This window comes from Centroberyx gerrardi, chromosome 13, assembly GCF_048128805.1.
Source record: "Centroberyx gerrardi isolate f3 chromosome 13, fCenGer3.hap1.cur.20231027, whole genome shotgun sequence".
Taxonomy (NCBI): domain Eukaryota; kingdom Metazoa; phylum Chordata; class Actinopteri; order Beryciformes; family Berycidae; genus Centroberyx; species Centroberyx gerrardi.
In genome coordinates, this window is record NC_136009.1 from 11497619 (window position 1) to 11515806 (window position 18188).

The 18188-nt window shown below is 41.8% G+C and overlaps 1 protein-coding gene across 1 annotated transcript; it reads left to right on the top strand.

Moving 5' to 3' along the window:
* The first annotated feature begins 22 nt into the window (after positions 1-22).
* On the top strand, positions 23-17056 carry scinlb (scinderin like b). The gene is made up of 17 exons (XM_071899971.2): positions 23-121; positions 3527-3714; positions 5243-5397; positions 7084-7245; positions 7489-7638; positions 9887-9976; positions 10388-10520; positions 11185-11273; positions 11503-11718; positions 11883-12016; positions 12308-12398; positions 13056-13226; positions 13380-13554; positions 14122-14237; positions 14449-14526; positions 14697-14757; positions 16217-17056. Exons 2-17 carry the CDS (start codon positions 3534-3536, stop codon positions 16375-16377), a joined length of 2163 nt encoding a protein of 720 aa, XP_071756072.1. The 5' UTR covers positions 23-121; positions 3527-3533; the 3' UTR covers positions 16378-17056.
* The last annotated feature ends 1132 nt before the right edge of the window (positions 17057-18188 follow it).

Genomic DNA, 18188 nt, shown 5'->3' on the forward strand with positions numbered 1-18188 from the left:
CCCCCCCTCCCTCCCTCACTACATTAAAACACAAAGACGCTCCAGGCTCAGGTCATTCCCACATCTACTGCCTCCATCGTCGGATCCTCTCCTCTCTCCTGTGTGATTCTTCTTGCAAACTGTGAGTTCACTTTTTCCAGTCGAAATGCATGCAGCAGCGCCGTGTGTGATTTTATGGACTTTGGTATACAGCCCAAGTCTGTTTTTTTAATCGTGCAAGAACCTGCAACACGGCTTAAACCGAGGCTACACAACTCTGATTAACTGAGTATTGTTAATAATGTGTTGACGATATGCGTGTGTTTGTGTGTTTGCTCGTATGTCGCCGATTCAGTTGAAGATTGGAAAGTTTCAGTTGAATTAATTTCCAGATGTGGGAAGCCTGCATTCATTCCGCTTTCCTGACTCATTCGGCTTTTCCCCTTGAAGCCAATGGAGGAACGGAAATCAGAGGAATCATAAAACCTTTTGATTTATTGTAGTAATAACATGTTGCACTGATCATTGAGGGGAAAATACCCTGTTATGCCACGAGAAAGAAATGGACTTAAAGGAACTTCAGACAGAAGTATGGTTAGCTGCGGCAGCAGTAATAGCTGGGTGTGTTACGTAACACTTGAGTACAGAGTAAAAAAAAAATACAGATGGACTAGGAGTTCAAAGTGTAGATGTTCAATTATTTGGAATCAGAAAAGATGCATGCTTCTATTCTATTCTATTCTATTCTATATTCTGTTCAATTCTATTCTATTCTACTCTATTCTATTGTATTCTATTCTATATTCTGTTCAATTCTATTCTACTCTACACTACTATATTCTATTCTATATTCTATTAAATTCTAGTCTACTCTATTCTATTGTATTCTATTCTATATTCCAATCAATTCTATTCTGCTCTACACTACTCTATTCTATTCTATTATATTCTGTTCTGTTCTGTTCTATTCTATTCTATTCTTTGTAGATGTGCTCCAGCTGGCAGACTTCTTTACATAAGCTTCTCATTGCCTCTTATTTTAATTGCCAATAAGATTTAGAGTAGAAGCAGCACAACAGATTCAACTCCGGTCTCATCAGCCTGCAGAACAAAGGCAGATCTGGAGGAAGCAAAGAGACGCCCTGTCCATATAGACACCACTGTGTAGACTAATAGTCTCCTCAGATTTATGGTATCATGTCATATCAGTGTATTGTTGGATGTGGATCTGCTTCCACAAATACAAAGCCAGCTGATGGATGTGTATGATGCAGTGTTTTATTGATCAGCCCGGCACATCAGGAAGTTCACTGGGTGGTTCTGTTAGAAACCTGAGGATGCAGACAGCTGCAGGCCGCTCGCTTACTGCTGACACAGCTGAACAAACTGCACAATTATATTCCCTCTGGATTCAGCAGCTGATGTTGTCAGTGTTTGGATTATCTCTGGTTGGTGATGTCACACTGCTGCTGTGACTGACAGGTTTTACTAGGTACTAATTATCAGGCATTTGCAGTGTAATGTAATCTGTTCTGTTAAATATCACCATGAATTATGACCAATTGTAGAATGGATTGAATTCATGTGTTATGTGGATAGTTTTCATATTAGGGCAGTTGTATTAAGTATAAGCTGTCAGAGCCAAAAGTGGTCTGTTAGTCAGGAAGTGAACAGTGTCAGTGTTTTGTCATCACAGTCAACTGAGGGAGAGACCACATCAGCAGTAATCTTGCTTCTGAGCGGCCCAGTAATCTGCCTCTTGTGTAATCTGGTATACAGTAATCTGCATAATCTCTCAATCTTGGTGGTGTTTTCATCAGAATCTGAGGTTGATTAAAATTTGAAATCCAACTTCCTTTAACACTGAGTACAATGTACAGTGATACTGACAAGTTATCTTTACTATTTATATGTACAACAGGCCCTTTTCATATCGTCATGGTAACAGCTAAACTGGTGCATTACAACTTCCTGTGGCAAGTTTCTTTTTGCAACTTATTGACAAACCAATCCAACAAAACAACAAAACTGTAATGGTTACTAGCACTAGATACATGATGTAACAAATTACAATTTTGGGCAGGTTGTGGAGCGATTTAGTGAAGGACAGAGCTGGCAGCAGGAAGTTGTAATGCTCCGGTTTCTAAAAGCAGAAGCATTGAGAGACAGAATATGAAAAGGGCCTGTATTGGAACGTGCTGCTGTTAGTTTACAGTATGTGTTGCTTGTTTCATTGAAGGAGGGAAACAAAAGAAACAGTCTGCAGTGCAAGTAGTAGTTTTATTGAAGTCTGGCTCATGCAGTAGCAATACATAAAGTTATGATGAAGTTATTAAAAAGTTAGAAATGCAGAGGTCATGCACACTGCGCCACGTTGATACTTGGGTGTGTGCTCATAATCTATGTGGGTTTTAAAGTAGATTACAGGAGGTGATATCACCATCATGTGCTCCACTGTGTAATCTACCTCGCCCACTACTGTCAACAACTTTGTTACTGAGAAGAGCCACACGGATACACCAGGACACCGATATTGTCAGATGACATTGGCTTTCATCCAGAGAAAGTATTGATGCTTATAGAATTGTAATAGAATTGAAATAGAATTGTTCCTTGAATAACAGCATTATTGTAATGCAACTAAATGCAGATAAATAGATTTATTGTTGAAATTGGAAGAAATTAGCCATCAGAGCATCTTAGAATCACAATTTTTCTTGAAAAGCTAAATAGGACAGGGCAGTGCCAGGAAATTGCATACTATCAATAAAGTTAATATTAGCAGATGCGTAATCTGCTGATGAAATATTAATAATGATATTGGATACAAAATTCCTGCATCATTTCCGGCTCTGTTATTTCAGCATGTATAAGAAATAAGATTTTATCTGTCAGTGTTGTCCATATTTCAGTGGTTGTTGTTGTTGTTGTCCATTTCCAGGAAAAAATGTTTTTTACTGTAGCATGGCTCAAGGGGCCAAGGGTTGAGAAGCTGCACCCCACCACCACAACAGCAGTTAAGCAATTTGCTATCATGACAGCAGCGGTACATGACTAATTATAGTTCTAAAAACTAGTCTGTTCTAGTTCAGGCAGGAGTTACTTATACACTGAAAGCCTGAATATGGTATGAGGCCTCATGTCAAGATAACACTTATTTAAACTACTGTGGGTTTGTCTCTCTGTGCGATTAGCCACAACTTCTGCAACACGTTCAAGGTCCTGTGAGAAACGACATTATGACACTCATGTCAAACTAACTTCCTCAGTTTGTGACATCTATCTCTCTGCTGCACCTTTCTCTTCATCTGTTTCATGTACAGGGTTAAAATTGCAAAGTTTTGCATCACCTGCAAATAGAAAAATTATAATCAGAATTTTTTTTAATTCAGTCTGTTCAGTTCCAAAACATTCATTTAAATCACCTCCTCTCTTTTTCTCTTTTCCTCTACCTCCCATCACTCTGTTCTGCATCTCTCCACATCCATCTTTCTCTTCCTCTTTCTTTCTCTCTCTCTTGCTCCACTTCTCTCTCCCTCTCTCTCAGAGCCATCATGGTTTCCCATAAGGAGTTTGTGGGTGCGGGGAAGCAGCCGGGCCTGCAGGTGTGGCGTATCGAGAACCTGGACCTGAAGCCGGTTCCCAAGGCCCTGCATGGCAGCTTCTACACCGGAGACGCCTACCTGCTGCTCTTCACCACGTCGGCCCCCTCCTACATGATACACATGTGGATGGGTAAGACCAACACACACGTTATAGCAGGAAGGACACAGTTACACACATATGCACAATAGTGTTACTTTTTTAAATTAGAATGTCTTTTTCTTTCATATTGTTTCATTGTTGCTTGCACAAATTATAAAAGAGTACAAAAAAGTGAAAATCCTGCGGCAGATAACATGCTGCAGTCTAAGTCTGCTTGGTATGAATGAGGTTGGCTTATTGTTTTAAAAACAGATCAATATTAATAGTAATAATTGCATTTTAAAACAATGATCAACAATATGCAGCAGAAGCCTTATTGCTACAGCATGTTTTTGAAGTGGGTAATGCAAAAGTACGTTACGTTTCATAAAGAGTACCTTCATAACGTAATCAGTAACTTTTTAAGTTAAGTAATAAAGCAAAGTAACTAATTACTTTTCAAAGTACTTTCCCCAACACTGATGCACATATACAGTATGCACATAGAAGGTACCAGGTTAAGCACAATGCATTTAGATGCTTAGATACAGACACACACACACAGGACAAAAACACTAATATAACTTTAGATCGTATGAGCCTTAGATAGTGTGAGAAGTGCAACTTTTTTTTTCATGTGGTTGTTACACTATAGCTCCTGTGCTGTGACCACAGATATGATTAGGCATTTGACCTCAGTGCTGAAATGTGTTGAGGTGTAGGAGTTAAAAAAAGTCAAAACTCCAGCAACACTTGTAGTATACAGAACAACTTTATTGTTAGACCAACGTGTTTTGGCTTGTGGCCGTCATCAGGCTCAGGTGGTGTAGGAGTTGAAATTTTCCACCCTAATAGTCAAAGCAGTGTGTGAAATTCTTCTGTGCAACCCTGATCCTCTCTGCTGCCTGTCCTCTCCAGAGGCTCAGCTCAAATCTGTACAGAGCGGCCAGTGACAAGGCAGCTTGCTGCTTTAAATACTAAATTGAAGGCAAATTTGATTCCCAAGCCAGGCAAATTTGCAGTTACATAATAGCAACAGAGATCAGAATAAAGCTGCTGCCTGTGCGTGCTGACGTACATCTGGAATACCCCTCATTGCTATCCCACAACACACAGGCGTCGGCCCATACATGTTTCTGCCGTTCCCTGCCAGCGCTCCTCCAGCACCACCAGCCAGGCCTTCCTTCTCTGTTGCCATTGCAACCATCTGTTAGACGTTGCAGGATAAATAACACAAGAGCATAATTAATCCCTCTGTCTGGGATGGATGTTAGTCATATAACATGCTGGAACTTTTTGTCCATATTCTGTGCCATCTGACAGTAATAGATGGATGCAAAGCGACTTCTCCCCAGATGTGGCTGACTGTGGTTCAGAGCCTTCATGCCTGACTCAGGGTTCCCTTAAGGTCACTGCAGAGCTTCAAGTGCTGCAATTTGCTCCGCTAATGTACTGTAACATAACCCAGTTAGGCTTTTGTGAGGAACTCAATCTTTCAGGACTGAAGTCATGAAATAAGAGGATTTTGGAGAAACAAAATATGAACGTAACAGAAAGTACAAATGACTCTTTGTTCCAGGGGATGAGTGTTCTCAAGATGAGAGTGGGGCGGCGGCCATCTTTGCGACGCAGCTGGATGACTTCCTGGGCGGCGGGCCGGTGCAGTTCAGGGAGGTCCAGAACAACGAATCCATCACCTTTCTGGGCTACTTCAAATCAGGCATCAAGTACCAGGTGAGCTTCTCAGTACAGCCGGGACAACTTGGGGTGGGAGGAGTCAGTATCTGGCTGAGAAATACTCCTAGATGTGTGGACCTGGATAAATTGATTGATCGATTGATTGACGTTGACTACTAACTTATTAGTAAGTAGCTTATAAAAGGCAGCAAAGGGACTTCTGTGTCAGAAGTCCCTTTGGCCTACATCTAAATATAAACGCATGGTTTAATGATTATCGGCTTCCCATGAACTTTGCCATGCAGTTAAGCTCATGAGTCTGAAGGTCAGAGGAAAACAAAACATTCCCCTTTCACTGTTTACATCCCAGGGCGTGTCCGACCGACTGACTGTAACCGTGGCAACCAGCTTGTTCAAAGGCAGCCATGTTGAAAGACACGAGCTAGTCTAGTTTTACCTACCATCTGTTTCTCATTTCCAAATAAACCTCCAAACCTCCCCCTGGTTTGGATGGATGTAATTATCCCAGAGCCTGTTTACTGCTTGACAAAGTCGGTCTGTGGAAACTGGCCCTCTGTGTTCTGCTTTAATTTTGCACATGCGCAGAAATGCATTCGCACACACACACACACACACACACACACACACACACACACACACACACATGCTTACACAATGTTCTTCAGAGAGAGAGGGGGATACAACCAAACCTCATTATCTCTCCATAGTTTTGGTAACCCTACAGTTAGGAAACAATCCTTCCATTAAAATAAACACTGCTGCATTGTTGCCATGGAAAGTTTTACTGCCTTTCTCTGGAGAAAGACACAAGGACAGCATGAATGTGGTTTCCATTTTGAGGCTTGCCTAAATAGCCACTCCTCCACATGCTGACACGATTTTGTGCCTTAATGGGTAAATGCTAAGCCTTGCATGAACAAAGTCAAAACCTAGGAAGTCCTCTTTTATAAACTAGAGGCCTGGAGCTGTTTGCTGTGGACTGACAGGGATTAAGCTGCGCTAGAGAACTCCACATACTGAAAAGTTCATTTAACTTTACCTATCAATGCATACCAGAGTTCAGTGAAAACGCAAATTTTCTTTTTCCCCAGCAGAATGTGTTTCTGTTGCTCATTTGCAATGATTCATTTGCATGTCTTGTAAATCCCTGTTTTGTTTAATGGCTTTACCGAGGACGGCACATTACGAGACAATCCCACGTCTCAGGTACGGCACTGTGGCACAGAACAGACATGATCCCGAAAGCAGGGAATCATGTTAGTTCCAGTTGTCCAGCTCTATTGTTGATACAGTTTATTGCTTGTGTTGTGATTTATAGTATATAAATTAACCCTGCTACAGTACAATTTACAGCCTTTTGCCCTTTGAGGTTTTACAGTGCTGTATAAAACTCATTTTACCATCACTCAGACGGCACCATTTCCGTATCTTGTGAACTCATCTGACCCCTCCCATCACAACTAGCTGGCACATCCTGTCCCAAACCATTCACTAGTGCATTTGACACTCTGTTGTTTGGCCTATGAATAGCAGCTCTTGCAAACTGTGTATATGATTAGTTGTTATCATAATGTGAAATTATGGGCTGCGTTGAGCTGTCTAAAAATGTGAACTTATTTCTTCCCTTGACGACGCTCGTAAACATTTCAAAAGATGGTGGAATGTCTGGACTGTCTGACAGTTCTCTGTATGTAACCGCACTTGATCTCTGTTTTGTCACAGAAAGGGGGCGTGGCCTCTGGTTTTCAACACGTAGTGACCAATGACATGAACGTGAAGCGCCTGCTGCACATCAAGGGCCGGCGGGCCATCCGGGCCACAGAGGTGGACCTGTCCTGGTCCAACTTCAACAAGGGAGACTGCTTTATTGTTGACCTGGGAAAGGTAAACTAGCTTTTATCTATTTCAGTGTGTGTGCTATCTCATAAATGACATATTGACGTCAATGACTATAAGAGATTACCATAAAATTCTGGCCGCTCAAGCTGGGTGACTATCAGATGTCATTACTGTAAGCAAACAGTGATAGTTATGTCCACAGTTAAATGGTTGAGAGTTGCATCTGATGGGAGACCAATGTTGAAATCTTTAATCTAAATATCCAATCCCTGTCTTTTCCTCCTCCAGGACATCTACCAGTGGTGTGGCAGTGAGTGTAACCGCTTTGAGAGGCTGAAGGCCTCGCAGGTTGCCATCGACATCAGAGACAATGAGAGGAACGGCAGAGCCAAGCTGCAGATGGTGGAGGATGGGGCAGAGCCACCAGAACTCATAGAGGTGACACCCACACACACACCCACACACACACACACACACACACACACACACACACACACCAAGGCCGGGGGTAGCTATGGGCAGGGGTGGGCTCAGCCCACCCAAACGTGCGTCTTGCCCACCCAATCAAAAGTTAAGAAAATGTTTTTGTTTTGTTCAGCCAATGGAAAAATAGCACAGAAAATACCAGTACCGTTTCTAACTTCTGATTGGGTGGGCAGCCTACAGCCCGCCTCCAAAGTCGCCCACTGCCCACCCTCCCTTCTTGTCGTGTTCAGGCATAAACACACAGAGCTCTGAAGCGACCCGTCCGCTGCACAGAGTGTGGCTGTATTCACACCAAATCAGGCGTTGTGGCACTTCCCGCAGGGTTGTGCGGAGGTGTGCGGAGGTGTGGGCGTGTTTATTTGTGCTTTAGAACGTAACCGCTGTGAAACAATCAGAAAATAACGTTTTATTTCTCTGATTCACCGGCTTTCTCGGTACCACCACTCCCTCTCTTCATTCACTCTCTAGCTGCGCTCTCTCTCTCTCTCTCTCTCAATTCAATTCAATTCAATTCAATTCAATTCAATTCAATTCAATAGGCTTTATTGGCATGACATTTGACATGTGTTGCCAAAGCACAATTACGATTATGAAAGACAATGTTAAGGAATGAAATTAACAAAAAATAATATGAATAACAATATTAGTTAATAGAATAAAATAGATAATGAAATAAATAAATGAAATAAAAGTATGTATATATATATATATATATATATATATATATATATATATATATATATATAAGTAATATAAGTAAGGGATCATGTACAAAAACAGTAATCTCAGAGAGAGGAGATGCTTTGCACCAGATTTAGCTACTAGCGAATTTCCATCGGCAGTCCATTTGCATCAGCTCAAATTTATTTGATGAAGGGAAATGAAAGAAAGAGGAATTTGGTGATCTTGGCCCATGAGAAATCAATAACAAATACCTTAGACATGGATGAATTTGTTAGAATTTTTGCCAAGGGAAACAGGAGACTGATGTTGTAGATAGATAGATAGATAGATGGATGGATGGATGGATGGATGGATGGATGGATGGATAGATAGATAGATAGATAGATAGATAGATAGATAGATAGATAAAAAGAAATAAAGAAATGGATATATGACTGATATACTGTACATATGGATTTTCAGGTTGCTGTTGTATGTACCTAACAAAGTGAAAAAAAGAGAAAAAAAAGTTTTATAAAATGTTGTTCTGATTTTGCCCTGTTGGATTTTATATATATATATATCTATATATATATATATATATATATATATATCTATATATATATAGTAACATTGAAGTTTGAGTATAGGCTTGAGTTAGTTGATTTAGTTGTTTTCTTTCTTCTAGTTTTGTAAATATTGGCTATGAGAAGTCTCACTGGATTAGGTTTTAATTTGATTTGAGAACTAAGCTCATCCAATAAAAATAAATGGTATGGAGTTGATTATGTAAAAATCTGGATGAAGGAATTTTTTTATTTTAGGGTAAATCAATCTGCCCTCCACTGACATATAGGGTAGCAGCAAACTTAGAAATGCTGCTTCACTACCTCCCAATTTCCCTGCTTCAAATAGTTCTTTATAAATTAGAATAGAATAAAATAGAATAGAATACTACTTTATTAATCCCCATGGGGAAATTAATCTTCTGCATTTAGCGAAGCAGACTACCCGTCTGCTTCTCTAACCTCTGGGCTACCTACCGCCCAAGTTGCCCACCTATTATTTCTACCAGCCCACCCTAATATAGCAGGCTAAAACCGGCCCTGACACACACACTCCTCATTTGCTCTCACTGCTGAATCTCTGCCGCACACTGGAGTGTTCACCCCGGAGGTGATCATTTGTGACTAGATGCTATATAGGTTGTTGATGCATGTCATGGCCAGTGGAGTAGTCAGCGTGGGAATGAGCGGACACAGTGCTGTCCTTTGTGTTGTGCTGCTCATGTGCCAACTCTGTGCCAAGGCAGCATTGTAAACGCTACCATTAAACAAGAGAGGAGGGTAAACTCCAAGAGGGCTAATGAGAGAGAGAGAGAGAGAGAGAGAGACCGTAACAGTGCTGCTTTGTGTGTATGTGTGTGTGTATAAGGGTGCACACTTGTGTTTTTCTGCATGAGTGTCCGACAGACAAAGAGAAAGAACGAGAGAAATAGAGAGGGGCTGAGTGATTAATTCCCCTGCTTGCTGTGTAGGCTCTGGGGCCCAAACCCAGCATCGCCCCTGGCACTCCTGATGATGAGAAGGTGGACACCTCCAACAGGAAGAAGGGTGCCCTCTACATGGTGAGGAACACAAGTGACAGGGTTTGAATTCACATGCGTTTGAATTAACCTTGAATTAAACAGAATTGATATCTTATGTGGACTTTGACTTGTGGATGGAAAATACGATTTCATAGCTCATCCTAACTGAACATACAATACAGACAAAGATAATATAATACAAAGACAATACATACACAATACATATGTAACCAAACCACTTACTATCCAAACAAAGCCGGTAGTGGGGAAACAGCAGTTCAACAGATGCCATATTGCAATTACAGATTGAAACTTTAGCATTTACAATAAATTACATCAGTTTTAATGTTGTAACACATAAAGATGTGTTGAGGATGATAAAATAGATGGTTCATTATTTCTCAGTACATTTTATGAATCAGTTGATGATGATACCCTTTTGCTTTGTAGATCTCCGATGCATCCGGTTCGATGAAGTCGTCAGTCGTGGCCCAGTCCAGCCCTTTCAAACAGGCCATGCTGTCTGCTGAGGAGTGCTACATTCTGGACAACGGGGTGGACAGGAACGTCTTTGTATGGAAAGGTGGCACCAGGATTATAGATTCACTAATGGCTGAGGGTGTAACTTTCCTCGCTGTTGTCTTTTCCTATCCTCTCTGCTGGCCCTTTTTCCTGTCCTGACCGCGGCCTTCCTGCTTTATACGCTGCACAAAGTGGAAACACACAGGCTGGAAAATGTGTATACACACTTTAACTGTGGCTTCAAAATACACACATGGAAAAGCAAGTTCAGCCGCACTTGCCCTGATTCAGTTTAGAGGTTTTTAAAGGGTGTGCATGAATAATAACACTGTACATTTAGGCTATTATTGTTGGTGCAATTTGGTTTTTTAACTTCTGAACAGCCTCTTTCAAGCCAGAATGGTGTGACCCATAGCATCCCATAGCAATGTTAGAAATGATTGGGTGTAATGTTGTATCATAGGTAATTGCTAATCGTAGGTACAGGTTAGTACAGGTTGAATATAGTTCAAAACAATGAAACATCTGCAAAAAGAGCTGCCCACTTGATAATCCCATCGACATACCTCACCCACCTCTTTCCTCTAATATTCAAGGGCAAGGTTCTTACATAAGTGCTCCCCCTAAACAGCTCAAGAGATAGCTGCATCACATCCTGTGTGTTGATAAATGTCTTTGAGAGTTATGACCTTCTCTTTGTGTCACCTTTATCTGGCTCACACCAGGTCCCAAGGCCAACACGTCAGAGCGTAAAGCCGCCATGTCCGCAGCTCAGCAGTTTATCAAAGAGAAAGGATATTCCAATAAGACGCAGGTAAAACCACTGATTGATCATTGTTGTAGATGCACAGGTCAACTTGTACATGGACAGAAAAACAGACTCTTGCACTCACATAAGTTAGATTAGCATCTCTTTTGTACAATGTTTTGAAAATATAGAGGAAATTACACATTTAATTCCACGTCACACTTGCAGAAGCAGATGCAGATAGTTGAATTCGGCCTCATATGACAAACCCTTCTCTGTCTTGTTTGCCCTGCAGATCCAGGTGCTTCCTGCAGGGGGCGAGACCACTCTGTTTAAGCAATTCTTCAGCGACTGGAAGGACAAGGACCAGACGATGGGCCCCAGCAAGGCCTACACCATCGGCCGCATAGCCAAAGTGGAGCAGGTGCCCTTCGACGCCTCCACCCTCCACTCCAACAAGGCCATGGCCGCCCAGCATGGCATGGTGGACGACGGCAAGGGGAAGGTCCAGGTATGAGTGTGTGGGCATGAGCGATTCTTTCTTGGCCAGCGGTCACTTTCCGTCATTATCTCAATGTGGCATGGTTAAATAACAAATGAAAGTGAAATAAAAAAGGTGGAATGACAGACAAAACAGTGTTAAATGGCAGTATGTGGCTGTGGTGTGTTTTTCAGATCTGGCGTGTTGAGGATGGTGCCCAGGTGCCTGTGGAGCCTTCCGCCTACGGCCAGTTCTACGGAGGAGACTGTTACCTCATCCTCTACAGCTACAGACAGGGAAGCCGGGAGCAACACCTCATATACACCTGGTAGGAGACGTATGCAGACGTGTGGACGGCCAGGCATTCATCTGAGATGTTATATTTCTGCCATAAATGTACTTACATACTGTATGATGATATATATACACACAGATACATAGAGAGATCCATACAAACATACATACCTACATGTGTGTTTTGTATAGGCAATGGAGGATTAGAATCTGTGGTGGAGTGTAGATACCACACCCAGTCAAAGAACATAGAAAAACCATTGACTGACAAAGTTTAAGGCAAGTTTAGACATTGTGTGTGTGTGTGTGTGTGTTTCTTTGTCAGGCAGGGGCTGAAGTGCACGCAGGATGAGCTGGCAGCTTCAGCCTTCCTGACAGTGAGGCTGGATGACTCAATGGGAGGATCCCCAGTTCAGGTTAGAGCTCCAGGCAGAAGCACTACTCATCTGTCCTTCATGTATGGAACAAGTTCAGGCTCTGTGCATTCCCATGGTGCAGTCTTGGTTTTGCTTTCTTTTAAAAGTAATTTCAAAACACTTTGTTTTCGGAGAGTGCAAATAGACAAAATATCAGACATAGTACTGAACTGCAACTAAAAAGTCAGATGTTTTGGTAAATAAGATATGTATTTCCAATAGTATACATAAAAAAAGGAGATTTTTTCCCCTCAAATGTTGACAAGAATAGTCAAAGATAGAGCTGACTGAGTAGTTCTGTCTGAATATGAAAAGAGGATTGTGGGTTAACTTTTCACAATAACAGAACATTTACCCTCTTATTAATTCGAAAACAACAAGGTGAAGGTGTCCTTTTATTGCTGATGAGGGTTCAGTGTCTCAGCTCTCCTTCCTAACCCTAATCATTACTGAGGATATAGTACAACTGACCCCAGATCAGTCATCTCAATGCAACTTCACCCTCCTCCCATGAAAAAAAAAGAATAACCAGCAGAGGGCAGTGTTACTGTAATTTTAGATTTTTGATTCATCTACTACAAGGTTCTCGCCAAAGTTACTGGAAAAGTTATGGGAACCGCTGACCCTTACTCTTAACGAATCACCCTCTGTCTACAGGTGCGAGTGACGCAGGGCCAGGAGCCTCCCCACCTGATGAGCCTGTTCCAGGGCAAACCCATGATGATCCACAGCGGAGGGACGTCCCGCAAAGGTGGACAGACGAAGGCCGGTGGCACACGTCTCTTCCACATCCGGCAGAGTTCTTGCCACGCCACCCGGGCTGTGGAGGTGAGCCGTCTGCCAGCACATGTGCTTGTGTGTGTGTGTGTGTGTGTGTGTGTGTGTGTGTGTGTGTGTCTGAGTGTGTGAAGAGGTTGAAGGCTATCTTACAGGAGTCTATTCCCTGTTCCACCTCTCACAGTTCTGCACCTCTCCCCTCAGGTGGAGCCCTCTGCCTCCAATCTGAACACCAACGACGTGTTTGTCCTCAAAGCCCCGGACGCCATGTTTGTGTGGCGGGGCGTGGGTGCCAGCGACGAGGAGATGGAGGCCGCCAAGCATGTGGTGGGCTCCCTGGGTGGCAGTGCCAGCAATGTGGGAGAGGGCAAGGAGCCAGGTGGGTGGCCGCTGAGGTTCCACACACGGTCCGTCCGTCAAATGTGGTGTCAGGTGACATGTCAGACACCGCTGGTCTGATTTTGGCAAAAGTTGGGAGGGATGATGCTTCCTGGCACTGTGTTCTGGTGTTTTTACATTCTTTTGGCCTGATCGAGGCTCTATTATTAAAGGTCAAACTTTGAAAGGCCGTAACTACGACACCATTAAGTCTGATTGACACGAAACTTGCTAAACACATCCAGATATTTCTTACAAATTACACTGATTGGCCTAATGAGGGCGATATAATTAGAGGTCATAATGTCAAACTTTGAAAGGCTGTAACTGCTGCACTACTGGTCTCATTTTGATGAAATTTGGAATGATTCTGCATCTTGCTGCCTGCCTCAATCTTGGCGGACGACAGGTTTCACTTGTTTCACATGTCTTTTGGTACTTTTAAGTTTGCTGCCACTGCAATTTGAAATGGTTTCATCGGTCAGACATGAGACAAGACAACGGACGAGTCAAAATACAGGCCAAACTACCTGGCAGCTGATTTCTGTCGTCTTCTCCTCCCTCCCAGCTGGGTTCTGGTCCGCCCTGGGTGGTAAGAAGGATTACCAGACCTCCAAGAGTCTGCAGAACATGATCAAGCCTCCACGACTCTTTGGCTGCTCCAACAAAACTGGAAGACTCATTGTAAGTCACAGAGGGAAATGAGAGCAGCATTTTCACTTGGGGCTTTTTAGTAAAGCTTCCATGTAAAAGATTTGGAAATTTTTGTTTCGAGTAGTGCCATCAACACAGTTTGTATGATAATGCTATGTTAACATATTATAATACAAATATTGACATTACAAATACGCACAAACATACACACACTCAGCCTGTGTTTTCTTTTGTCTCTCAGGTGGAGGAAGTACCAGGGGACTTCACTCAGTCGGACCTGGCCACTGATGATGTCATGCTCCTGGATACCTGGGACCAGGTGAGATGAGCTCATCGTCACCATTAGAGCTTTCAGAACAGTCCACTAATCTATGAAATATAGTTATGTTATTTCTGCACTCCATAGCATGGATAGAGGCATGCGTATGCGTACGGATCTGAATATGCAGAACATCTGAATGACTTTGAGTGTCTCTCTCGTCCCCATAGCTCTTCCTTTGGATTGGCAATGAGGCTAATGCAGAGGAAAAGACTGGAGCTCCCAAAATAGGTTTGTTACACTGAAATCCCCACAGGAGAAACAAACGCACCACTCAGATTATTCTGTCTTGCTGCAGATACTTGCAGCCTGTTAGTTTTTATTATTGCAAAAAGGTACTAGATTTCAAGACAGGATTACATATGGGTAGAGTTCAATGTAAATGTCCAAATAGACAGTCTTTACTCCGTATATTTACCGTGGTCTCTAAAGGTTTGCAGACATCACCCGATTCAGGGCAAACTGAGAGCTCAACCTGGAGAAATCCTCCTCATATTGAACAATATGAAGAACAAATCTGCACTAACCAGGATGCCATATAGCACTGGGAACTCTCATAAGCACAGATGTGCTCACACACAACAGGCTGTCAGACTATTTTACCCCATTTTCATTCCTAGATATATATATATATTTTATTTTCACTGTGTTTCTTCCGACCAATGGGAACTGATTGAGAACAGATCTTTGTGTGTCTGGGAGTTGTCTATCAATTCTGAAGTGATGATATGTTGGTAGAACATTTTCACTTTGCAACAAGACATATCTCCGTAGAATTTGAGGAGCAGTCAAACTTCAATATATGTTTCTCTGGGGATCCACTGTCACCATTAGCATGCAGGCTTTTTTCCCTAACCTTCAACTCTGGTAGCTGCAAACAGGTAGAAATACTTATTTAAAAGCATCATATGGGACACAGAATCCAATATTACCTGGATATATGTCTATCCTCGTTTGTAATACATTTCAAGGCAGTTAGAAGTATGAGTTAAAGACTGGCTTTTCAAAATGACACCATGGTGATTTTGTCCAGAGGAGTGAATATCGGTGTTTGTCCAATTATGAACAAATGTAGCAGTATGTGCACAAAAACATGAAAATGTTCCACTAAAATAAAATATAAAGGTAGGAAATACACAGTTATCTGAAATCACTGAAACATTCCAAACTGCAAAGTGTCCAAACATCAAATCAGTCTTGCCAATTCATAAAAGCTGGGAGTATAATGGTCATTTGGGACGGGCCAGAGGGTGTTGCTGCCATATTTCTCATAGAGTTTCTCAGAACACAGGGATCTTGGAAGGCTGCTGGCACAGCAACTACGATGTGTAATCAGTTCACATTCTTATAGTGTGTATCTAGCTTAAGAATAAGCATACCATCATTTGCTTGAGGGCTACATGTTACCTTATGATTGTATTTGTGTACACTACAAATAGTTTGTGATTAGTTTGCCTCTTTATGTCATTCATACAGTTACTCTTACAGCTGAAATCACATCTGCCTTTAAACTGAAAGTCACATAGGGCAATATTCATCTGTTTATTACTAGATCAATTTCAGATTTTTCTTTTTTTGTGGGGTTAAAAATCAACTGTTAAAGTAAGCAAATGATGTTTATATGTACTCTCTCTCTCTCTCTCTCTCTCTCTCTGTCCTTTGCTCTCTCTATCTACTCTCTCTCATTCAGCGAAAGACTATGTGGATTCAGACCCGTCTGGTCGCGGAGGGCTGCCCATCTCCACCATCAAACAGGGGTCAGAGCCCCCAACATTCACTGGCTGGTTCCAGGCATGGGACGTCAAGATGTGGGAGACGGACCCAATGGACAGAATCCGCGCCAGATTCTGAACACCAAACTCCAGGCTCTCTTACCCCTGACCTACCCAGCACTTCCTTTTGCACTTCCTTTTTTTTTCCTTTCCCTGAATCCCTAAGTGCCAAAATCACTATTCTCACTGTTCTCTTGTTGGGCGGCTGCCTCTCTGCCTTGGCCACGGTGCAGTGCAGTGAGCTTTACAGATAGGGGTTCATCACATCGGTAGTCTTGTGATTTCCATCCAACGGCATGTCACCTTCACATCTCCGTCATACGCACTCAGCCCCTAAAGAGTGAGAGGAGCACAGCAGCATAGGAAAATAGGAAAGGAAGCCATTTTAAACAGCTGGAGATATCCCCGATTTCTCTCTGCTCTTCTTCGCTGTGGCGCTTGTGTTCAGAAGAGACCGTCATGCTCTGCTTTTCAGTCTGATTCACAAGAATCATTATTTTTCTGCAGAAGGAACTAGAATTGCAGACACATTTTACTCCATTACTACGCTGTGTCTAAATGTGTTGTGTTTTATTGTTGGTACTGGAATGGTACACTTGCTAGAAGTTGCATGCTGCATTTTTTTTTTATCATATTCTGTGCTGGTGAATTTTAAAAGGCATACTGTATGTCAAGCGTGTTGACTCTATTACTTTATTTTGGAATGACTTTTAAATGCTCATATGGAAGGCTTTTAATAAAGTTCTCAGTATTTTAAAGCTGTGTGTTTTTTTATTTGAACATTTTAAGGCTGAAGAATAAATGAAGCAGATTAATCCTAAATGTGCTCTAAAACCTCTGCACCACCAGCACATTTACAATTTGAATCAAACCTACAGACAGCACCTACTGTGTGTCTCTCTATCTGCTGGTCTCTCTCTCTTGGGAAGTGAGAATGGGATCTTGTTGCGGCTTGCAGCAGCTGTCTTGGTGGGAAGAAGACATGAAAGCTGAGTTCACAGCTGTGCGGTCCTTCAGGGTTTGCAGACATCCAGACACACAGGTTTCCTAGAGAGAAGAAAGAAATGGCAGCCAGCAAAATGGCAACCGGCAATTTCTATGATAACCTGCAATGGTATTATAAATGGAGAAATGGTGCTTTGTATAATCTGTAATGTACGTCTGTAATGAAAAAAAAAAAGATTGAGATTCCAACCCATTCTGTGAATACATGGAAAAGTCATTTCAACGACAGTTAATAGATTATGCAAATGAGCATTTTAATCACTTACTTGCTCTCACATGTCAAGCCACTTGAAGATAAAGTGTGTCTGTACTAAATGTGTGACTTAGTGTGCTTGTTCTAATAATCAAAGTAGCCTAAGCTCTTTGAAAAATCCATACTTAAACACAGTTTCAGCCACAGGGGAAACCTAAGGCTTCACCTGACGAACATCACTATGAAAGACACATTGGAACCTCATTTATTCGAAGGATTTCTGGATTTCCTCATTTATTTGAAGGATTTTCTCCGCATACAGACTGAGGTCACTGGAAAAATTTAAATCTTAACAAATCATTATGTCTCAATATTCAGTCTTAAAACCTTATTTTTAAGAAAATTGAAAAATTCTGTCATTGGGTTCAGACAATTCCACTTGTTTCCAGTGGAGTTTCATTTGTTTCAGTTTTCTAGACACAAGACTGTCAATATCTTGAAACTAGCCAGTATAAGGCAGATCACTCCACTAGTATCAATAAATGACTTGTTTCAAGAAAATGATTGAAACCCAATATGCCCATTGGCATATTGTTCCACTTGCTTTAAGAAAAATAAGACATTGATCATCAATACCAGACTAAATTACTTGTTAAGATGAATGTTATTTTGCAGTGCAGATCACAGAACTT

Excerpts from the sequence above, each read along its gene's own strand:
- scinlb (XM_071899971.2), top strand. The coding sequence starts at position 3,534 with ATGGTTTCCCATAAGGAGTTTGTGGGTGCGGGGAAGCAGCCGGGCCTG. Across the intron at positions 5,398-7,083 it reads AATCAGGCATCAAGTACCAG|AAAGGGGGCGTGGCCTCTGG; the intron begins GTGAGCTTCTCA and ends GTTTTGTCACAG. Across the intron at positions 12,399-13,055 it reads TGGGAGGATCCCCAGTTCAG|GTGCGAGTGACGCAGGGCCA; the intron begins GTTAGAGCTCCA and ends CTCTGTCTACAG.